Source organism: Saccostrea echinata, unplaced genomic scaffold, assembly GCF_033153115.1.
Source record: "Saccostrea echinata isolate AGI-Se365-2 ecotype Australia unplaced genomic scaffold, CSIRO_AGI_Sech_v1 ptg000033l, whole genome shotgun sequence".
NCBI lineage: Eukaryota > Metazoa > Mollusca > Bivalvia > Ostreida > Ostreidae > Saccostrea > Saccostrea echinata.
In genome coordinates this window covers 5,981,522-6,002,322 of record NW_026889782.1, presented here as the reverse complement: position 1 = coordinate 6,002,322, position 20,801 = coordinate 5,981,522, and the positions used below count along the sequence as shown (strand labels likewise).

At 33.2% G+C, this 20,801-nt stretch overlaps 1 protein-coding gene across 1 annotated transcript in view; it reads left to right on the top strand.

Annotated features, from left to right (window-relative positions):
- LOC133198058 (histidine-rich glycoprotein-like) overlaps window positions 1-20,369 on the top strand; it is a 73,971-nt gene extending 53,602 nt beyond the window's left edge. The window contains exon 2 of the mRNA XM_061334212.1: window positions 19,426-20,369. Coding sequence (XP_061190196.1) covers window positions 19,426-20,369 — 944 coding nt within the window. The remainder of the gene's footprint in view (window positions 1-19,425) is intronic.
- The last annotated feature ends 432 nt before the right edge of the window (window positions 20,370-20,801 follow it).

The window sequence follows — 20,801 nt, the reverse complement described above, 5'->3', positions numbered from 1 at the left end:
GGCATTTGCCAGTAAGATTTCACTTTCCATCAATTTTACATATATTACTAGAGAACAACTACATTTCTTATTACGAAAACATGTTTGATAACAAAGAAAAACATTATATCTTGCTTTTTTTCGAGGGGTTTCTGTCGTTTTTTAAACCAACGCGTTTTGGCAACCCGACATCACGCAAGTGTTTGAAATCTTTTTCCTTTTTTAATAATTGAAAAGCGTCAAACTGAGACAGGTTATAATGAAAACAATCTGCTGAAATTGAAACGAACGGATTTTTGATTTTCGTATTGTCATAATTGGACTCAAAATCCGTACAAAATACGGCAAAATCGTAAGAGTAAACAGGTCTGAAATTCTATGATCGTTTTAATGATATTGTTAACAAGAAAATTAAAATATGGAGATAACGAACAGTAATCAAACTCAAAAGTCCATTGGAGCATAACAAATGTGAAGCAGAGCAAACACGGACCTCTGAAAACATCACGGGTTTGATCAGGTGCCACGGAGGAGTAAGCATCCCCTGTCGATCGGTCACACCCGCCATGTGCTCATTGTCATGATCTGGCAAACGGAAAAAATCGGTAGAAAATTTAGTGTGTAAATAATAGCCTGCTAAATTTAATGACAGATTGTATTTGCTGACTAGGTCATTGTATCACGGGCTCACGGCCGGTACGACCAGTATTTATTAATTAGCAACGTACTGATTATAATGCAAATTACTAACTTTTAATGTTTAACTAAAATATGTCATACATTGAACCAACCAATTACTTCACACACACACACACACACATACACACAAAGTAGAAAACAAACAAACAAGCAAATCTATACCAGGATCCCATGTTGGCAGAAACATTCCTGTTAGCCATGAATTTTCTTCCTCTGTTTCTATGGTAACCAAGTAGGCCCCTAGCTTTTCACACTCATTCTGAAATTGTTTATATTTAATATATATTGACTGTCGGCCCCGTGTATCAAAATAAAAAAAAGAGGCCAATGGGCCACATCGCTCAGCTGTTACTAGGAAAAGGGAGAAATCAGTTATTATTGAAAAAGTTAGATATAAAAGTGGTACGGTGTGTGTGTGTGTGTGGGGGGGGGGGGGGTCACGACACTACCTGTGGATGCTTCCATATTTCTATGACTAATCATGGCTTATGTAGATTTTTCACGATTTTTACCTACAGATTTCTCTTCTATTCTATTGTAAAAGTTTGATTACCCTGTTGTGGTCCCTCCCTTTACCTAGGGGCCATGATTTGAATAAACCTAAATCTAAACTTCCTGAGGATGCTTTCTTATAAATATGCCAAATCACGGTTTTGCTGTTTTTGAGAGGAAGATTTTTAAAGTTTTTTCGTATGTATTCCTTTGCAGAACCTTGATCGCCTATTGTACCCCCTCCCTACCACCGGAGATCACGTTTTGAATATATCTGCATCTACACTACCTGAGGATGCTTCCATATAAATTTGGCCAATCATAGCTGTGATGTTCTTGAGAAGAAGATTTTTAAATATATTTCCTATGTATTCCCATGTATAACTTTTATGGTCCATTATGGCCCCTCCCTACCTCCGGGGGTCATGATATGAACACACCTGAATCTATACTACATGAGGATGCATCCATATGAATTTGACCTATCAAGGCTTTGCCGTCTTGTAAAGATTTTTCCTATGTATTCCTATGTAAAACTTTGATCGCCAATTGTAGCGCCATCCCAAAGGGGGTGTGGGTGTCATGATTTGAACAAACCTGATTCAGAAAAGCTCACTTGAGCCTTTGCGCAGCTAGGTTAAGGACGCCCATGAAATATTCGCCTTGATATATTTAGGGAAAATGAATACAATTTTAATAAATTTTTTTAACAGCATTAGTTTTGATAAATGTGAATTATGGTGTTCGCACTTGCATATATCGGGTCTCTGCTGAGTTCGGCCAAAGCGACATCGCATACATCAGCTGTTTGTCACGTGACAGGTTTAAAATTAGAACATATATGTACTACTACAAAGATCGTAAAAGTTCAACGATATACGGGCATCTTTCCGCTATAAAATTTATTCTGTTTTCTTTGAGACAAATTCCTTAACACGAAAAGTGCTGGGAGCAACTTCCTCATGCTCGGGAATTGTTTAAAATTTAGCCGTCTTTCTATAAACTCCAAACCAAAATGTAATACCCATTGTAATAATGTTACATTACGAGATAAATAAACAATGCACAACCAGCTCCCAGCACTTTCCAGAATAGTATGAATAATAGCTACAAGTGTTTAAAAATTCAGAATTTATCGTGAAGCGGATATCGTTGAACTTTTGGTATTTTCAAGAGGCTGGACCTGTCATTCTAGCATGTTACTGTACAAATGTGCTCCCTACGGCATTATATAAAGTCTACACATTATCAAATTAGTTTGGTAATAAAATGTGGATTAATATATTTCAGAATATGTCTCTCATTTGGTCCGACTACGTGTGTTTTGTATTTATTTTTATTTTTACACGCTACGATAAAAGCTTGATCCACGCCTCAAGTACAGAGAAACTGCGTGTCAAACTAAGAAATGACGTCATCTCAGTAAGTACAGCGAGATCAAGCTGACTTTCATTCTACATGCGCTAAGTGCTATTATGGCAAGATAAGTTACATATCCATTTATCTTTATAATATTTATGAGGAACGAAAGTATTTAGTATGTTTTAAAAAGAACATATAGTATTTATTCATCGAGATTCATTTGAATTGTTTTAACGTGACGTCATAATAGCTTACCCGAACCTCTGCATAGGCTGACGTATATATGGGAGTCCTTAACCTAGCTGCGTGGTTCAGGTGAGCTAAAAATACATGTATTTAAGTGAGAAGGGCATGAAAAATGAACACAACAACATAGCGAATAATAAACTGAACAAAGATACTAAGCAAAGCCTAAAAATTTAAATGTCTAAAAATTATACCATGGTATATTGCACTAGTCAGTTAAAATAAACATAAAGGTCTGCCGTGAATGATTTCAAGAGACGTTATAAGAAAGATAATTGCTTCTGACTTTATTGCAATTATCAATTTCATGAAATTGTAAACCTTCGTTGCAAAGCCAGGGAACCTAGCTACTTGGTTAAGGTTTTAAGCTATGATCCTAGTTCAAAATTTCGAAACAGAATACATTACATGTTTATATTTTTTCGTGGAAAATATAACAGGTTTTATGGCCCCATATAACGGTACGTGTGTTCATGTCATTATGCATAAAAACATGTATAACATACATGTAATTCTTACCTTTGCATTTTGCCATCTGGTGCTATTCTTGATATGTAGGTAATAATGTGTTCCGTACAAAAGCCAACCCTCTCCTACAAAGATCACATGCTTAAGTTTGTAATGATTTATCTTACTCTCTATTTGTTATTATGTATGTATGTTAAGTGAAATTTGAAGATAACGAACAGTAATCAAGCACAAAAAATAAATTGTGACCAGACCATCAGATGTAGGATCAGGTGCCACGGAGGAGTGAGCGTCCTGTGTCGCCGTGTGCTCCTTGTTATGATCGGTCAAATAGAAAAAAATCGTAGACAATTCCTTTTGAAAATAATGGCTCAAAAATTTTATGAAAAACGTCAGTCAACATTCGTCTTCACGATGGATTGTATTTGTTAACAAGGTCTTGTATCGACCATAGAATTTACGAGTGTTGACTTTAAATTCAGCGAATTTCGATATTGTCTACCGATGTCACGATGATCAACAAATCATCATTAAAAATACTAAATATCCAGTAAAATTGATAAAACTCACACAAAGGTTTATAAGAGTTCAAGCAATCGTAATTATGAAAATTATTTTCGTTTTATTAGACACTTATCTCGTTTTTTTTTCACAGTGAGTATCAGGAATTGGAATGATAATGAACCAAAAAAAAATGTCTCCCTGCATTTTTGAACATCCGTTTCTATGGCAATTGCCGAAGTGTTACTATCATGATTTTTAAAATATTTTTTATTAAGAAAATTCAACAAGCGTATATATTTTCACCTGTAATTTTCAATAGCTTCCATTAAAAAATAAATAAAATATGAAGAAATTCCACGATTTTTTGGATCAACCCTCGTATTTCTGAATCTAAGGAGAATCCATAGTATGCAAGTTCCGCTAAAACATTGCAAGTTATCCCTACCCTCCATATTTCAATTCCCCCTTCAGAAGATGGAAAATACGGTCTATTTACACCTTTCTACTACGCATTCAAAGGCAATTTCTCAATATATTTTTTCCACAGACACTCTTCTTTTCCATCTATGCACTAAAATCAGCCTATTCTACCTCATATACATCCCCAGACATTTGTATGAAAAAAGCTATTTTTTTTTGAATTTGTACTACTTGAATGGTCAATGAACATCAGTATTTATGCTTTCCATAACATCAAATTAAAGGTTACAGGTTTTAACATGTATTTTATTTTCTTTCTTATTTTAGTTTGTTTATGATTTATTCATTTCTTTCTATTATATATGTTTTTTAATAGTTTTACTCATCAATATTATTAAGCACGTAAGATATTGATACAATACCCCCCCCCCCCCCTAAAAAAAATATTGTTCTCTGACAATAAAGTTTTAAAACTTTTAATCTGTTGAAGTTTTGGATCCCTTCCTCAAAACTGCTGACATCATTTGCCTTGTACAACTTTCATTTGAAATATAAAGATTAGCACTTTCATTCAATTCAGTTCAGTAAAGCTACACCGGAGAAAATCCACAATTTCTTCCTATGTATACGCTCATTAGCGGTTAAACCGGTTTCCTTCACTTCTTAAGCTTCATAATTATGTATGACGCTTCCTACCAACTTAACATGGGAGCATTTTCTGGGAGGGCGTCCAAGGTCAATATTTAATTATTTACTATGTACATTAAATAACTTCCCTAATTCCAGAGGGTCCGGACACCACCCACCCCAACCCATCTGGATCCGCGCATGAGATGACTCACTGAATTATATATCTTTGAATTTATTTTTTTTTCTGTTATTCTTCTATTGCATTCATTTAAATAAAATTAAATGAAAGGAAAAAAACAAAAGATAGAAGATTTCGCTCTTTTCCAAATGTTAATATTCATTTGAATGGTGTGTAGTCGGGTTCGCCATTCTTCTTTCCTCGGCCAGAACCATAGACATATATTCTCATATATGTCTTGGCTCGACCTTAAGATGAAATATCCCTCTGCTCTAAATTTCACTATTTTTGTTAAATTCCCAACATTGATTTTCATCAACAATAGCATTAGATTTAAACAGAAAATAGTTTGAAGTACGAAGCATCACTTACTTTTTCGGAAATGAATATTATATCTAATCATGATATGGTGAATAGGAAGATCAATAATTCTTTATCTCAGCATAAAACATGAGGAATATATGAAAACAATATTTTCTGCCATACCTATTTGATTCATATTAGGAAACATAATGAAGCGTTGCTTTTTAAATCAGAATATTTACATTTGCAAATGTTTTCCCTTATATAACACTATTTGAACAAGGCGTTTTTACACCTGTGTAAAACACGTTCGTCATGTGACCATAAATTGATTGTTAAGTCAAAAAACGATCTACGTAGTTTCATAGTGACGTCATAAGTGATCGACGTGTTCAACACATTCAATTTATACCGTTGAGGTTTGAAAAAAATAGATCATTTATGGGTTTTAAACTTCAGTACCTTACTATTTATAATGAATCAGTCACAAATGTAAATATAAGTTATAGCGAGCTCTTAAAGCAATGCCTGGGCGAAGAGAAAATTCGCATTTTGCACATTGATCCAAGTGAATTTTTTTCCGCAGTTACCTGTGGTCCCATAATGCTTAGCGAATTGCATCTCGCCGCAAACCACGTTCTCGCGGTAGCAACAAAAATTCAACAAAATATAAAATCACCTTGATTTAATGGATATATAGCAGACAGATAGTCGATTAAACGTTATTGATTAAAAATAGCACTGTTCAGACTCCGTTTTGGTAATGCAACATACACACGACGTCATATGACGTCAGAGTCTAGAAGTACCAAATGTCACGTGCGGTTTGACGAACCCGATCTAAATTAAAACTGAAAGGTATCTGCGCTTGCCCTAACGGTCGCACCGTCAACATATTAAGGTATCATTTTAAAAGATTTATCAGGATGTAAATACGGGTTGGCATGTGATCACATGACCAACATGAGTGCTTCGACCAAATTTTAAACAATAGAAAAATGTGACGTGTTTTTAAAGAAAATATCATTAACCATTAGCGTTTCATAATTTCCAATCAGTTTAAGCCAGATTTGACATATACAAGGTAAAACAAGCACTTGACACAGCTTTTCAAAATCAACGAATTTATGATAAACATTTTGGCCATGGCTGTCAAGATGTTGTCGTTATTTCCAGAGGTTTTCCGAATGTGATGCATATAATTTGATCCAAGCAAGGGAAATTCACGAAAATGATAGTGGCGGCCATTTCTTTGTAATGTTTTATCTCCGTACAATCGCATCTTCTCGGGCGTTTCTGGTACCTCGAATGTATTAACAACATCGAATGTTAAAATTTTAATTATGCAAAATGGTGTCGCTTCGTATTCAGTTAAGTACTGGATGGACAGTGTTCATTAGCCCCTCCTTTACATGTTTTGAGTATTCATTGAAAATAAAGACAACCTCTACAGATCAGAGACCACCCAACATTTATTTCAATTTTTTTGAGACGGGGATGTCATGGACGCTTTCGAAACAAATTCGAGGTCGTCTTTCCGCTTGTCGGCAAGGCCCGAGAAGTTGCGATTGATCTCCGAAGAGGTTGAATGTGTTGCCTTATAAATCAATACATGTATAGGTGTACATGTATTTTTTGTACAAATGGAACTCCAATGTTCATATCAAGGCATAACTTTTGGAGATAAGTTCTATCTATCAAAAAGTTTAGTTTGATCTGGTGGAAAGTCCAGATAATATGGATATGATGCAAAAAGTAATTAAGTTGGAACCGTGGGGCAAACTCTACAGTCCACAGGCACCTGACGAATGATTGGCTTCTATTGACCCATTTTCATTTAACTGGCACCCAATCAGGAGGTCATTACGTACCACTTTGTTTAACGTAGTGAAAAAATCCAGAGATAGCTAATCGAAACTCCTTGGATGTGTTTCCATACAACACACTGACAATCGCAGCCTTCTGTTTGGGTGCCAGTGAAGGGAAATGGGTAAATAAAGCGAATTTAGGGCAAATAAGTCATTTTGACCCGGCGTTAATAAAAGGGGCTTGTAAAAAAAATTCTCTGATTTGCCTCTTGCATTAATTCCATTTCCTTGATTTGCCTCTTGCATTAATTCAACTGGTCATGATGTATTAAAGTTGAAATTCTCCCACGAAGCGGGGTATCCTGTTTGTTTACAAGATTTTTTTCCTTACCTTTAGTATTTTTATACACCGTAGAGGGGCAATCTCTAAATCTTTACAAAAACGGAAAATGATATCAGATATCGGAATATAGGTACGATAGGCTATAAATACATGTATTTTTGCTAAGTCATCGTGTCTAATAAAACTTCAAGAAGGAAAGAGGGGGGGGGGTACTACACCAACCATTCGTCAGGTGCCTATGGCCTAGTCTGGATCATTTCGAAGTTTGTTTTCGTGAACGTATTGCCATCTGGTTTCAAATTCGGGATAGTGTGTCGCCACAATACTATGAATAATCATCCTGGTATCGAACGAATCTCATAAGTTGTTGAATGGACGTGAGTTAAATGCTTTCTAATTTTGTCAGTGATCTATAACTTGCTAGAAAGACCTTTGGTAAAGTACGTGACATATCCGCAGGTCGTAAGCCATTTTTCATCGAGTTTAGCTGCAATTTCTCATTTAAAAGGTATTGACCGGACACAAGAGCACGGAAAGACAGACAATTTATAATAAGTAACAGAACAAGAAATTCCTCCGGATACATATAAAATCTTTTAATTGAAGTTCGTCATAACCTTACATGTTTATCCGTATTAGTAAATTGCATAAGTTTTTCATATAAGTATATTATTTTGAAGAATGTTTAATTATATTTTGAGGTTTTTTTTTAAAAATATAATTTCATCTTCGTATGTTTTATATCTGTGACACGTATACACAGAAAATATTAGGATGAATAATTTGAAATTCTCGGCTATCCTTCTGCAATCTCTACTTTGAAGAAAAGTGTTCATAAAAATCTCGGTTATGAGGAATTTTGAATTGTTTCTGAATTACTGCACAAGTTATTTATTTCTTTTTAACAAAGTCAAAATAGCTGGCTTTGTTATATCATTTTTTGGTACTTTCTGTATTACCGTTACCATTTTTAAGGGGTTTCAAATTATTCCTTAAATGTTGAAATTCTCACATTCGAGATCGTAGTAATCATATTTTACTGTATTTGAAGTAATTGTAAATCATAATACCTTCTGATTCCTGTTTATAGTATCTCCATCCCGTTTCCGCCAACTTCAAGCTACTTGATTGACTCCCTGTATGAATTCGACATTTCTTTTTTTGTAAATCAACACCAAAGTACGTACACTCCGAACCACACATTACCGAACACATACTTAGCGAAAAAGCATCATATTCTATCGTAAGGTTTCCATGAAATATCACGTCGACCAGGTCTAGTTGAGCGACGGAGCTCCTTGATAGAGATTTCATAAGTCTGAAGAAAGTAACAAACGAAGCCCAAACCAAAGCCTTGTTCATGATCGTTGTTTCTTGAGTCCGCACTTGAAAAAATCAGGCGTATCAAGCTTTTAAAAGTTAAAAATAATCTTCTTTTTTCAAGTGGATTTTCTATGAATCTTTCTTCTAAATTGATGCGTTTGCTGAGTTTGAAAAGTTATCGAATGATAGGCGGAGCTTAGTTATGTAGGCGATTTTAATATGGAATAAAGCTTTATATTTACATTTGCTGTGTTTTTCTACTAAGCCAACTTTGAAATTGATTCCAATGCCATTTTCATGTATACTTACGCGTAGAAATATGCACGGAGAAACTCGCGCTAAAGTGACTTCACAATTAGCTACAGAGACGTTAATAAAAATGTAACGATATAGGGCAGCGAATAATTCAAAAAGTATATCTTTGGTGCTTTTGAACATTTAAAATGTAAATATAAGGAATGTTTTGAAGTTTACTATGCATTACTGGTGTGTAAATCACATAGACTTGCACGTAGGCATATTTTTAATGAAGCGCTAGCGCGCTCCATGAAATATGCCTACGTGACAAGTCTGTGTGATTTACACACCAATAACTCACACAAAACTTAAAAACATTCCTTATATATATACTACCCTTGTTTCTAATTGAGCTGTAAATGTTTCTCCTTTTCAAAATTGTCTCGGACACGACTTTATGGACAGACGGTCGAGCAATATAATAATAAATAAAATAAGTGATAAGAAATTCCGTTATTCCGACGTATATCTGTTTTTAGTTCTGCAACTATTATCATCTACATGGCAATTTCAAAGTCATAATAATCGTACAAATGGTAAGATGAAGGTATGCAGGTCCTGGTAAGGTAATTATTCAAACATATTTATCACAGTCAGATAAATACAAGCTCATTGATCTTTTAAAAAAACATTTGAAAGGGTATTTTTGTGCTTTTTTTTTTTTTAAATTAAACCTTCTAACTTTAGCGATGCCTTCCGTATACAGGTACGGCTTTGATACGACATAGTTAATGTACCTTACAAAATATTCATAACAGAAAATGAGATCATTGGTCTGCCTTATTAAGCATCCATTAATGTCTTACATAAGCCGGTTTCATCATCGTAAAATCGATACCAAGATACAATGTTTGTAAAACATGTAGCACAAACTAGAAAACTGGAATAAATAAAATTAATAGGTATATGGTGATGACTCGTATTTCCTTGGTCGCGATGCGAAGGTTTACTGTTAAAAAGGGACTTACACATTAATTATGTATTACAGTATTCTATAGTTAATGCATAGTATGAGCTGTTTGACTGCTTTGTGTCAGGAACAATTTCTCTTGATATTGAACGAATCATCTCCTGATAATTGATTTATGAAAACTAATTAAAATTGTACACTTCGTAATGAAAAGACCACACGCTCATAAAATTCCGGTTTATGCATAATACATATTTTGAAATGAGAAAAAAGTTCAAATTAAAGATAAAATAATCTTAATTTATATTCATACATGCTGATTTATACACTATCTTTGATTCTTCTTGAAGTAAGCAATGTTACTAGCGCCATAATTTACATACATGTACCTGACAAAGCCATAAGTGATATATAGAGTTGGCTAGAAATTTTTGTCGAATGTTTTAATTACGTAGGTTCAATGAGGGGTTTTATGGGGTGGGGGTGGGGGAGGGGAGATATTCTTAACTGTCCACAAGACCTGTGATCAAAGCCACAACAACATCATGCACAACTGCAACTCACAGGTGTATGTTACTTGTTTTCTTTCCCTCTAAACGTTATGTAGACCATCCACAGAGTTATGGAGGTTAGAGATGACATACGCCTAATATCGTCAGCTGCGTTTTACTCAATTGATATGGTACCCTTTACCTTTGACAAGCTGTTGACATATGGTGACGGTCCATCTCAAAATACATGCCTCGGAACCGTCGTAATATTTATCATTGGATGAAAAATTCGGAGCTTCGGCACTCTCAAATTTGTTAATTAATTCTTCTATTCTTGAGTTTGAATGACGAATACATTTAACATTCAAAATCGGATTGAGATCGGCATCTTCTGTGTATTCCTCTACATCTAAATATTGTTTACACGTTGTCCCAGTCACTGGACCAAACGCGCCTCTTTTCTTTTTAGAGTTCCATTAATGGAAATCCTGAGTATGATTTAAATCATCCTCAGAGAAATATTAACACTCAGGAGAAATTGAACTAAGTTTGCCTCTTTATTTCCTCATTAAAAAATAAAAATGGCGTCCGTGTAGATATGTTTTCACGTAACTCCATGTGTTTATAAACTTCGAATGAAAAATAAGATAAATGCGACTGGTAAATAAATAAAATTGTACTTTGTTATGAAACTCATATTTATTTTTAACTCCAAAGCTAATCGCAGTAATTTATTTTGGATTTTCGAAATTGAAAAAAAGAAGTTGAAAAAAATGCGTGAAAATGTACGTTGAAACAAACCTAGTAGAAGAGTTATTTCTGTAAAACACTTAGAGTCTTGTTATAATAAATAAAGGAGCACAATTACTGTCCAAAAAATCCCAACGGATTGTTGGAAGAGCTGGTCTCCAAAGTCTGCATTGATACACTAGCAATTTTTAAATATCAACTTCAGAGTAGTTGTATGTAAAACAAATATGATTTTAACGAAGTAATTTTATAGATGACCAATCACCAGATACGAAAATTTATGAGTTCCAATTTTATAGAGGAAGCAGTTGTCTATGATGTCAAATGTCCTAGTTTTTAATTAATATACTGAAAGGAAAAAGAAACGCAGGGTAACATAATATTCAATAATTATTTTACTACTTCACCGAAAATTACGAAAATTTGTCTGGGAAGTATTTTGGTTACTTTGCACCTAAATTGGTTTTAAAAATTACTCAACCGTAAATGGTATGACGTCTCATGGGGAATGTGTTAAAAGACCAAAAGCACTTGCAGATTGACAATGACAGGTTTGTCAACAAATTTGTAATACAAGTTGATATTCTGGAGGTATACACATTGTTTTTCGCTATTTAAAGTTATAATTTGAATTCTTGAAAAAATGGTACGGCTGACGGAAGTTCAATTGCATTGCCTGAGACAAACAAAAGCAACAAAAGGTTGTTGTAAAGTTTGCTGTGGATTTTCAACCAAAAGACGTCTTCTTCAGTCCACAGAGAAAAAGTGGATGGGATTTTGACCAACCTATTGAATCCAAAAATCCCCCTTTGGCCTTTGATCTTTCAAAATTGAATATGCTTTAGTATGCTTGCATTCAAATATCACAAATTTATGTCCTGTTATTTATGAGAAGATTTTAAAGAATATTATTTTACATTCCCCTCTTTTACTTTGATCCCTACTGTGGCCAGGTCCAACCCCAATGGTTATGATTTAAACAAACTTCAATATGCACTACCTGTAGATGTTTACATTAAATACAGCGATAACGAACAGTAATCAAGCTCAAAAGTCCATTCAAGATAAACGCAATTTTTACCAAAATTAAAGAGTTATCTCTGTTAGTTTTCCCAAATAGATTATGTTTTGTGAAAAATCACATAAATATCTATATAATTATAAAAAAGAATTCAAACGTGTTAACTTTTGAAATTTAACTTGGAGGTACCCAGCTAGCACAAAAACATTTTTAAAATGTTTTTAAAACATTTTCAAAATGTTACAAAAACATTTTCAAAAATGTTTTAATCACGTGATTTTGTATGGTTTTTTAAACGTTTTTAAAACATTTCAGCAAAATATTTCAGCAAGTGTTATCGGAACATTTAATTAAAATGTTACAAAAACATTTTTCAAAAATGTTTTAATCACGTGATTTTGTATGGTTTTTTAAACGTTTTTAAAACATTTCAGCAAAATATTTCAGCAAATGTTATCAGAACATTTAATTAAAATGTTACAAAAACATTTTCCAAAAATGTTTTAATCACGTGATTTTGTATGGTTTTTAAAATGTTTTAAAAACATTTTACCCAAATGTTACAGCAAATGTTATCAGAACATTTTCCTAAAATGTTACAAGAACATTTTTGCAAATGTTTTATTCACGTGATTTTGTATGGTTTTTAAAACGTTTTTAAAACATTTTACCCAAATGTCGCAATGGCATCTCTTTCCTGAAATGTCAATAGACGTTTTCAATAATGACATGAGAACATCATTTTGTATGATTTTAAGAGCGCTTTTAATACATTTCATCTTAATTATAACTCTCAAAGAATAAATCACAACTGAACGAATTCATTTTTTTTTTTTTTTTTTACAAATTTTAATACAAACCCTTATGCAATATGCAAAACACATTTTAGTTCCATTTCCAGTACAGGTTCTGAGTTATATTGTTTTAACCCAACAGGTATTTTTAAAGAAAAAAAATCCATTCACTGAATTTAAAAACAATAGAATCACACAAATCCTTCCCATAAAAAGAATAACCAGGCCTAGATCACTGTTATCAATTACGATCCCGCATAGCATGTATCTACATGTATATGTATAGGTTCCACAGAGCGGCGGATCTAGCTATTATGTAAATGGAATCGCACACATAAAATTCACAAGAAGTCTGTCCTCGGAAAGAATTGAACAAGTCGCTCGATCTTTTCAATAAAGCAGAACCTGTAAATATGGAGACAACAGTGTTTAAGTAATCCGTCTACTTCAGATCTTTAAATGATAAAAATATGCAAGAACATTTTTTAATTAAATCATAAAATCACAAGAACTTTTCCCATTTGCATTATGAAAAGAATTAGAGTTGTTGCTTGTTCATAACTATAACACAATAATATTAAGAGCAAAGATATTTACGTACAAAAAAATTGCCTTTGTTTTTGTCAGCTAGAGGCGGTTCTTTCAAATGTGGCAATTTGAATGGAATTCAAGTCTGTTGCTGGAACTGTCATCTAACTGCAATATGATTTCATGTTTCAATAATAAGATATTTTGAATTATGATCAACATAAGATAAGGAGGTATATTTGTTGTTGAATAAAGTATTGAATTCAAATACATAATAGCTTTGTCTTTGCTACACATATGCATACAAGAATACAGTGATGTACTGGTTACATAAAGGTTATTTTTAAAAATTATATTTTGAAATCTCTGATTAAAGTATACTCACAATTCAGATGTTAATAATCCAGCGCTCATTCTCCAGGCTTATATGATGCAAAAATCTTGTTTGAAAATCAGCGACAAGAAAACGCGCACATCCTGTTTACCAGAATTCAAATTTTGGCCTAGATAAGTTGCAAACCACTATACTCTATAACGCTCTGCCCAGCAGGAGAATTGCATAACAAGGTTATCTTGACACTGAAACTGACCAGTGAAGCCACTCCTAATCTGCTGCCTTGGAGTTTAAGAAATATGATGCAAACAGGCGAGACCGTCATAAATCAGGCTGTGTTAATTATTGTAAACAGTTTGTTTATTATTTTGTTTCTTTTTAAAATTAAAGTATCTTAAATTTATTCAATGAACTTTGTATTGATTACAAGTCTGTGAACTCAATAAGACTTTTTAAAAAAAATGTATTATTGAAAAAAGAAAAGCAATTTTTCATTTAATCCCAATCTTCTCTGGATATTCTATGCATTTTTTTTTCCTCAGACAATTGGGTTAGTCGTGAATATTTTCAAAACATTTTGAAAATTACATTACAAAATGTTGCATTAATGCTAAATAAAATGTTAAAGTCTTTAGAAGAATAAACGTTAAAGTCAATGTTCTGAAAAAATTTTTACAACATACTTTGAAAATAAATAAATGCATTAATATTGAAAATGATACAAATGTTTTAAAAACATGCATTTTGAAAATGTTTCTATAAAATGTTGCATAAATCATAAATAAAATGTTTCAGTTGTAGGAGAAGAAAACGTTTTGTTAAATGTTTTAAAAACATTTTCACGACCAACACTTGAAAATATTTAAATATTATACTATAAGCAGTATGTAGAGTGTTTTAAAAACATTTTGACGACGTTCCTTCAAAATGTTTTAGAAAAGTAACATTACAATGTTACAGATTTATAGAAGAGGAATGTTTTATATTATGTTTTAAAAACATTTTTATAACGTAATATGAAACTGTTTAATATATGCAAACAAAACATACCTTTCGAATCGTTTTTAAAACGTTTCCAAAACATTTTATAGAAATGTTCCTTAAAGATTTTACATTAACCATTTTGAAAACATTTTAAAAATGTTTTTAAAATGTTACAATGGGAAAGAAAAATGTTTTAAAAACATTTTAAAAATGTTTACTATGAAATGTTTTGAAAAAACCTTTTTATAACTGCAGTAAAATGTTTTGAAAATGTTTTGTGCTACCTGGGTAGGCGGCAAAACATACTATCGTTCGCAAGTCTTTTCTTATCAAGACCTGCAGGGCAAAGATTAGTCATATTATTATGCAGACATCCTCACGAAGTGTAAAATAAATTTTGTTCAATCAAAATCCCAGGGGGTAGAGTGCTACAAAAAATTATCAGAATCTTGCATAGGATTTAATAGAACTTAAAATTTCAATTGACATTCTCAAATCAAGGAGATTCGTTTTCTCTATCAAACAAGCTTTAAGGTCAAGTGGAGTGATAAATTCTCGAACGGGACGTAAAAAAACATACAATCAATCATTTAAGCTCAAGTGTAAAAATTTAAAATAATTATTTATAAATTTTAATTATGTTTTCACATAAACATAGATAAGTTAACAATCAGTACAAACTTTCGTTTTTACTTCCTTATATCTTTTATTATACATTTTCTTTTGTAATAAGTATATGTTGCATTTACAAATAATATATTTCATAATCTAACTAACAGTATATGAGACATGCTTTCCTAGGAAAGCTTTCTATGCAGAAATAAGAAAGAAGAAATAAGGAAGGGAGTTAAAAGACAATAATTGCAAGAGAGTGAGTGTGGGGTATAGTATTTAGTATTTTATCTATACTTGTACATTTGTATATAAGCTTGATAAATAAAACATCATAACATATCACAAATAGTTTTAGTGCTTTTCATATTCTGAAAAATTACAATTTCTTAATAACGAGCGCAGCCAGCTCCATAGACAGCGTGTACGAACGGAAGAAATTCGGGTTGAAATCTACACATTGTTCAAAGATATTTTTATCAGTCCACGTGAGAAAATTCCAATCTCCCAGTAATCCTTTGCAGTCATAGCAAGATGGTTGCTTAAACATAGCAACATCTTGCTTGAAAGAAAATTACAAACAAAGATTTGATGCAAGTTTCATAACGTAAAACTATCCTTTGTTGCTTGCTCAGACCAAATGATTTTGTATGTGACGTAATAAATTCGTCATTTAAACGGTTCGGGTATTTCTTAAATTTTCGAAAAAAAATCCGAGAAGTTTGGAATCTGATCCAGATGCATGGGAAGTCTGCAAAGGAAGAGAATATATCTATTTTGTGATAAATATCGTTTTTTAAAGTAGTTGAACTTACGAGACGCAGTAAACGCAGGCTAAAGGAGTTTACTGAAAGTGAAATTTCATAGCAGAATGCAAAACGACATTTGAGAGGTGTATAAAGTTGTGGAATAATTATTACAAAAATGTAACAGCGCTCGCCCTAACGGATTCACCGTCGGACATATTAGTATAAATAATTCAGTTAATATTCTATCTACATTTTTTTTCTAGCATTGAGATGCTTAGTTTGAGATTTTAATCAGTCTGCCAACCGTCTGTGCGTACATAGATGTACGGCAAAACTTCCTTTGATAGTGAGACTTCCGCTGGAGCCTCCCTCTAAAATGAGACTACCCTCCGAGGAAGAAAACAAACTCTAGAGCCATACTTTCCGCCTAGAGTCATACTTTCCCCCTAGAGGCATACTCTCCGATTAGAGCCATATTTCTCCCCTGGAAGATTTCCTATCGGAGACTGCTTCTATGAGGAAAGCTTACTCTAGAGCTATCCCCCGGAGGTCTTGTTCTAGACCCCCCCCCCCCAATGGAAATTTACAAGCGACAGGCCTGGGTAAGTTTTCAAAACATCATTACCTTAATGAAAACAATTATTTGTGTATTATGTAAGCAATACGTAAGCAATACGTATTGTAACGCCTTAAGCTTAATGTGATACTAAAGAGAGAATGACTTTTTTTCGAAAGATGTAAGAAAATGCTTACTCTCATTTGTCTTTTATTTCAGAAGCTACTGACATATAACTTGATTTACAAGTATTTCAACAACTCTGTTTAAAGTAAGCTTTCCGCAAATTCTACGGTCGTTTTAATGACGTTGTTTTGTGAATACAACCTGTCGTTGGGTCGTATTGTGTTTGATATCTTCGATACGATTTGTAAGGTCATTACTTTAACTAAATTTGACTACTGAGTACTCTGTATACCTGATCAATACATAGAGCTCACGGCGGGTATGACCAGTCATCAAGGGATGCTTACTCCTCTTAGGCACCTGATCCATCCTTTGGTGTTCTCCAGGGATCCGTGTTTTGTCCTGCTCACGATCACGATGCGTTTTGTTTACTAGATTCATGAGATTTTACATCAAATATATTTTGTAGATTATTTTAAAGAAGAAGAAAACCCAGACAAGTGTTTTTGATTCTTTATATGTCTCTGTCGATCATTGAGAGTCATTTAGTCGGAACTGAGTTACATTTGGGTCCGATTTATTTGAATAAGTTACATTATGCATTTTCAGATTTTTTGACTGATATCTCTTAAATTTCATAAAAAAAGAAATATTGCATAAATAAATCGATACCGTGTCAGTCTTTGAAGATTCTAAATCTCCTTTAAATAATTTTTAAAAAAAGAATATTAAAAAAACGATTGAAACCAACATTGATGCATTATATCATGGTATCTTCATATCTTAGCTGTACAACGACGTTACCGTATTAAAATAATTCTATATATGTGTGTAATGTTCCTAAGTCTTTAATTTAAGGAAAATCTTTCTTTTGAACAAAACTAAATTACTATGGCAGAGGCTTATAAAGCGGTTATGAAGAAGGGATGGACAATTGTGATTCGTTATTAAGGTAATTCGTTATAACCGTAAAGTTCACATTCGGAAATGAAAATAACTTGGCTGTAAGCGTCAATTCATTACAAGCGTGTTCGCTGTAAGCGTCTTTATCTGCACTTCTTACTGAGGAATTTCTTTCATCTAGGCTTTTTTTGATATTATAAAGTAATGCAACAGTAAAATGATAGACAAATTTACTTGAAGGAAATTCCTTTTAACGCTTTTACAGGTGACATTTATATGAATATTTTTACTGTTTTCTATATAAAAAAAATGTTCAACTTTGGTTATTTACACACAACGTAACATTTTTAATCTTTTTCACAAATGTATGAATACACCTGGCGACACGGGGTATCCCCCCAAACTCCTTTACGACATAAATGGACACAATCCTGTCCGTTGACGTCATCAGGCTCCATGGGATGCCAGTTGGAGTAGGAAGTGACGTCACGGTTGTTTTCTGTCCAGACGAATCTCCCCTCCTGGGCAATATCGTTTGCACCAATCCAATGTGAACAACAATCCCACCAAGTGCTGCATTGGACTGAAAGAAACAAATTGAAATTTAGATATAAATGAAAAAATTATCAAAAGTGAAACAGAAGTCATCATGTAAAGAGTAATGTTCACTTAATGCATAAAATGGCACTTTAGATATTCCAGTTTTTTGATTAGTAATTCTATGTCCCTTTTCAGACATCAATATAAAGTAGAGACTTAGTGCTTTTATTTTCTTTATAAAAGTTTTCTCTGAAAGGACTGCTATTGGAAAACAGGCTTTGTGAAATTCCAGTGTTCTTGAATTTAAAAGAAAACAGGCTAATTTGCGTTCTTTCAGTGAAAAATCATAATATGAGCGCTCCCCTTGATCGAGAAAAACAAATAAATGATGCTATGCAATCTTCAGAGACAGTTCTATCATTATATAATTGCATATTTTAGATCAGAGGTTGCGCTCTATACGAAATATCAAAAAATAACTCAAACTTTTGGCCATTTTTGTTGAAATTTTCAGGATATAGAAAAAGTGACGTAATTCTTGACGTAATAATACATTGATTAGCCAGAAAATTGCAACATTTTTGACAGATACGCAGTCAAGAAGGACTTAAATGATATTAAATGCATTGTCAACTAAAACTAAGCGGTTTCAATTTTTCAGAATTTTACAAGGCCAAAAAGGTCCTAAGTGAACCTTGTTCTTTATTACAGAGCACTATTTAAAGATGAACTTAGTACCATTTACAAGCAGGTGCAATTGCCAAACCAAAAGACCCTAAATAGTTATAAGAAATATGTTTAGATACAATTCTATGTAAGAATGAGATTTTCAGATTTTGGAAAAACCGAAACAATTGAATCACGTAAAAGTGAAAACTTGAGACTCATTATCATTAATATTACCACCAACCTATGGCTTATCATAAATAAAACACCCTACCTACTGACTATTATCCCTTTAACCACTTGCCTACTGATCATTATTAACATTACCACATACCTACTCATTATCTTCCATATTAGAATTTCATCAATAATACTACCGGCTTACTGCAAATTATCCTTATTATTACAGATAATAATCTTTATTACCACCGTCCTACTGATTATCATCAATATAACCACCGTCCTACTGATAATCACCCATATTACCACCGTCCTACTAAAAATCGTCCATATTACCACCGTCCTACTGATTATCATCCATATTACCACCGTCCTACTGATTATCATCAATATAACCACCGTCCTACTGATAATCACCCATATTACCACCGTCCTACTAATAATCGTCCATATTACCACCGTCCTACTGATTATCATCCATATTACCACCGTCCTACTGATTATCATCAATATAACCACCGTCCTACTGATAATCACCCATATTACCACCGTCCTACTAATAATTGTCCATATTACCACCGTCCTACTGATTATCATCCATATTACCACCGTCCTACTGATTATCATCCATATTACCACCGTCCTACTGATTATCATCCATATTACCGCCGTCCTATTGATAATCATCCATATTACCACCGTCCTACTAATAATCATCCATATTACCCCCGTCCTACTGATTATCATCCATATTACCACCGTCCTACTAATAATCATCCATATTACCACCGTCCTACTGATTATCATCCATATTACCACCGTCCTACTGATTATCATCAATATAACCACCGTCCTACTGATAATCACCCATATTACCACCGTCCTACTAATAATTGTCCATATTACCACCGTCCTACTGATTATCATCCATATTACCACCGTCCTACTGATTATCATCCATATTACCACCGTCCTACTGATTATCATCCATATTACCGCCGTCCTATTGATAATCATCCATATTACCACCGTCCTACTAATAATCATCCATATTACCCCCGTCCTACTGATTATCATCCATATTACCACCGTCCTACTAATAATCATCCATATTACCACCTTCCTACTGATAATCATCCATATTATGAGCAACGTACTGATTGTAATCTATAATACTTTTAACATTTAACTAGAATAGAATGTTTACAGAAAAAAAACCCAAACAACACTTTACCAGGATCCCAGGCTGGGAGAAACATTTGTGTTAGCCATGAATTTTCTTCCTCTGTTTCTATGGTAACCAAGTGGGCCCCTAGCTTTTCATACTCATTCTGAAAAAAGTTTCAATGTAATATATATTACCTCTAGGCTCAATGGATGAAATATATATATATATATATATATATATATATATATATATATATATATATATATATATATATATATATATATATATATATATATATATATATATATATATGCATTAATTAAGGGGTAGGCGCACAAAAATATGCAAAAAGCGTTCTACCTGTCTTATGATTAAGAAACTGTATTTTTATATAATAATCTGTAAAAGTTTCCCCGTCATCATTATAAATAGATTGG